Source organism: Seriola lalandi, unplaced genomic scaffold (genome assembly GCF_002814215.2).
Source record: "Seriola lalandi dorsalis isolate HSWRI2012SDOR001 ecotype SW California unplaced genomic scaffold, Sedor1 jcf7180002054982, whole genome shotgun sequence".
NCBI lineage: Eukaryota > Metazoa > Chordata > Actinopteri > Carangiformes > Carangidae > Seriola > Seriola lalandi.
In genome coordinates this window covers 1,321,171-1,325,154 of record NW_019525531.1, presented here as the reverse complement: position 1 = coordinate 1,325,154, position 3,984 = coordinate 1,321,171, and the positions used below count along the sequence as shown (strand labels likewise).

The 3,984-nt window shown below is 43.2% G+C and overlaps 1 protein-coding gene across 1 annotated transcript; it reads left to right on the top strand.

Annotated features, from left to right (window-relative positions):
* The first annotated feature begins 1,857 nt into the window (after nt 1–1,857).
* Nucleotides 1,858–2,722, top strand: LOC147817260 (potassium voltage-gated channel subfamily KQT member 3-like). Its single transcript, XM_087171243.1, has 2 exons — nt 1,858–2,082; nt 2,537–2,722. Exons 1-2 carry the CDS (start codon nt 1,858–1,860, stop codon nt 2,720–2,722), a joined length of 411 nt encoding a protein of 136 aa, XP_087027369.1.
* The last annotated feature ends 1,262 nt before the right edge of the window (nt 2,723–3,984 follow it).

Here is a 3,984-nt window from a genome sequence, read left to right as displayed (position 1 = left end):
ATCAGCTGTTGGTCTCACAGCTGGAGGATCTGAACTGTTTTTGTGTTTTTTCTGCTTCTCTGCAGGTTTTTAATCGTCCTGGGCTGTTTGATTCTGGCCATTCTCACAACATTCAGGGAACATGAGAAGGTGTCTGCGCACTGGCTGGTTATACTGGTAAGATCACTGGGATTTTCTTCACTTTGTGTTCAGCCCATTCAGTTTGTTTGTTGCTTTGTAAACATCTAAACATCTAGTTTTCCCTTTTTTTCTTTCATCCCCTAAAGCTCAATCTTTCCCTTTACTTCTGTGTTTTATTTGAAGTGTTGATCCATAAGAAGATATATTTGTGGTTTTAAGAACTAAAAACCATCTCAGTGTAGTTTTACATCTCCTCTCTCAGGCTTCTCTCTGGAGCTCTAGTAACAACAGCTCCAGAGGATGGCGGGTCCAGGTGGGCGGGGCTTGGGGCGCGACTGAGAGCGGTGACTGTTTTGTTGTGACATCACAAAGTTCAGGAAGTTGCAGTAAAAGCCAAAACTTCCTGCACTGTGACTTGGATGTCAGCCAACGCCGATTGTTTCCCTCCCGGTTTTTTCTTCCTCTGCAGGAGACCTTCGCCATTTTCATCTTCGGAGCGGAGTTTGCACTGAGGGTCTGGGCGGCAGGTTGCTGCTGTCGCTACAAAGGATGGAGGGGGAGGCTGAAGTTCGCTCGCAAACCCCTGTGTATTTTAGGTGAGGAGGTGGAGTCATAAAAATGTATGAGCTTTTAAAAGGGAAACAGAGCAGGACTTTCACAGTTCATAAATATCATCGTAGTGTTATGGGGAGAGAAGCATCCAGATATACACAAAAAAGGTATGAACCACTTGTTAAACACCACTTACCGTCTGTTCCATACAGACCAGTGCACTTGTTTTAAAAAAAGCACTGAGTCATTTGTGACCTTTGCCGACCTCTGTGATACACAAATACATAAACCAGTGCAGATCAGTATTGAATCACTTAAAGACAAATGGATTTTCTTCTTGAGTAGAAATAACTGTCTCATCTGAGTGTCCATCTGATGAGACACGTTTTCAAGCAAAAACCAGTTGACTTAGTGATTGTAGATATCTGTGTTATAGGAAACGTCTTGAACAAATTAGTATTTATCATTTGAAATCATTCGAAATTATCTTACACTGATAGCAACTTAAATATTCTAGCTTTCTCTTGTAACATTTGATACAAAGTTCAGCCTGACATACTGTATGTATGACTATAAAGCTCCATATTATCCTTGCCTCCTTTTATTTGCAGTGTTGATCCATCTCAATGTAGTTTTACATCTCCTCTCTCAGGCTTCTCTCTGAAGAGAGGAGGCTTGAGCCTCTCTTCTGATTGGCTTGGGGTATGACTGAGAGTGGTGACTGCTTTGTTGTGACATCACAAAGTTCCAGAAGTCCTGACGGCTGGTTTTAAGGCTCAGTGTCTGAATACAGGCTGTGTGCATTTCTCTGTAGACTGAGCGCTTTGATACTTTCACAGTATTAATATAGAACCTAGACCTGCTCTATAATCAAACAACACATGGACATCTGCCTTTAGACTATATGGATCTTTAGTGTAATCAGAGGGCAACTTTCATGACCAGATTATCACTATAATCTGACATGTAAAACATTTGTAATCTGTATCAAATGGTCAGAGGGAAGAAACTCATACTTACAGTTATGTCACTGGAAAGAAGAAAACGTCCACTAAACTGCTCTCATTGAATTTCAACAGTGTTCAGTCAGCGCTCATTAAGAACTAATTCCACAACTTTTCAAAACTTATTCATCATCTCATAAAGACTTAATAACCGTCTCGGGTCAGACTCATTAAAGATTTGATGAAAGCCGTGTGTAGAGAATCTTTCCTCAGTGACTTTGTCTCTGCCTCAGACATCTTTGTGCTGATTGCCTCGGTGCCGGTGGTGGCGGTGCGTAACCAGGGTAATGTGTTGGCCACGTCCCTGCGCAGCCTGCGCTTCCTGCAGATCCTGCGGATGCTGCGCATGGACCGGAGAGGGGGGACCTGGAAACTGTTGGGCTCCGCCATCTACGCCCACAGCAAGGTAAGAGTGGATCTGACTCGGTCATACACTGCAGATGCTACAATTTACAGATGTTCCCTGAATGCTTCACATGAAGGCAGTTGATAGATGCTTGATAGCCTACAGCTCAGAACATCTGGGACGCGACTAAGGAGGGTTTTGAGACAACAGCAGTGCACTATACAGTGTCTTTATGGGAGGTTTATGGGGTTTATGTTGGTCAGCCCCACATCAGGGGCTTTTACATGGAAGAAGAAAAGGATGAATTGATTCCTATCAGTGCTGTATTGATCTCCATGCTTATCTCTGCAGGAAGTGTGTGTTCAGGCTTTCGCTGTGTGCACCCCTCAGTTGGAAGCTGAGTTACACATTTGGCTCGTCTGAATCTGCATCTTGATTTGTGCAATGTCCAGCTATATGACAAAAACTATTTGTGTGTGTGTGTGTGTGTGTGTGTGTGTGTGTGTGTGTGTAGGAGCTGATCACAGCCTGGTACATCGGCTTCTTGTCTCTGATCCTTGCGTCCTTCCTGGTCTACCTCGTGGAGAAGGACGACGTCTCCATGGATGTGTCTAACAACGAGAACCCCACCGCTCAGCCCAAACCACAAGACTTTGACACCTACGCCGACGCTCTGTGGTGGGGGCTGGTATGTACATGAGAAAGGCCTCTGGTTGTTGCTTCCTAAGACAACGTCATCTCAGTGATAAATCTTCAACCATTTGGTGGAAATCAATAACCAGCAACCTTTTCGTCTTTAAAATCCCTACAATAAGAATATCCTAAATGCACTGTCTTGAAAGACCAGAAGCCAGGACCAACTAAAGAACCTCTTTATTTGGGGGATGATTCTTAGCATTCTTTATGTGTTTTTTTTAAAGTACTAAAGGTTCTTCATTTTTATTTAAGTATTTGGTGACCAAATCTGCAAGTCCAGTCCTTTTTTTCCAGGATACCAGGACTTCTTTGGTCTTAGATACTTTGAGACCGACTCATTTCCACAAAATCCAATTTGTGGTTGGTTAGTGAGACATCTTCAAAGTTTTGACTGGTTTTGGCTACAGCTCGGTGAACAGATTGTGTCTGGCCAAATGATCAACTGAGAAACTTGTGGCTGTGATCCAAATACAGGATTTCTGCCAAAAACCAATTATCAGATAATATTCTGCTGCATTCAAGTACCGCTGGGAATGTCCAATGTTTTAGTATTTAGAATTGTTTCAGTTGGCTGCTGAAAAAAACAGACATTTTGTTGGTTGATCCAGAGTGGAGGACAAATCATAAAAAAAGTGTTAGTGAGCCGGCAGCTCTTTGGAGAACAGTCCGGTGTTGGCTCAGCTTCCTGCTCTAATGAACGGCCTCTGGTTAGAGAAGCACCGATGCAGTTTTCTCAGCAGGATGGCCTCATTAGAGAGACTGTCATTCAGTTGAAGTTCAGTTCAAACATCTGCCTCGCTGAAGTGTCCTTGACCCTTTGAAATCAATGAACCGGCCATAGCGGATCGATGAGCAGAGCGAGGATCACGACCGACTTCCTCCACAGAACTGACAGTTACTGTTTAACAAATATCAAGAAGGACATTTATAGGTATTTCTGTCAGAAACTCTTAGAGATATAAAGTGTAATCTTCATTTGTCTGTTTTGCAGATCACTCTGACCACCATCGGTTACGGGGACAAAACCCCAAAGACCTGGGCTGGGAGACTGTTAGCCGGCACCTTCGCTCTGATCGGAGTGTCCTTCTTCGCTTTGCCTGCAGTGGGTACACACTCCTATATGTCTCATTACTGGACTCTACATGAACTAAAAATACACAATTGCTCACAAACTGCAGAGAGTTTAGATTCATTTGTTGAGAAATGGTGATTGATGAAGATAAATGCTAAGACTTGTAGGTCAAAACCTGGTACATGACTGGACCA

What these genes read in the sequence shown, in the direction of transcription:
- LOC147817260 (XM_087171243.1), top strand. Translation starts at nt 1,858, where the DNA reads ATGAAAGCCGTGTGTAGAGAATCTTTCCTCAGTGACTTTGTCTCTGCC. An exon ending in CCATCTACGCCCACAGCAAG is followed by an intron (nt 2,083 to 2,536) that starts GTAAGAGTGGAT and finishes GTGTGTGTGTAG; the next exon opens with GAGCTGATCACAGCCTGGTA.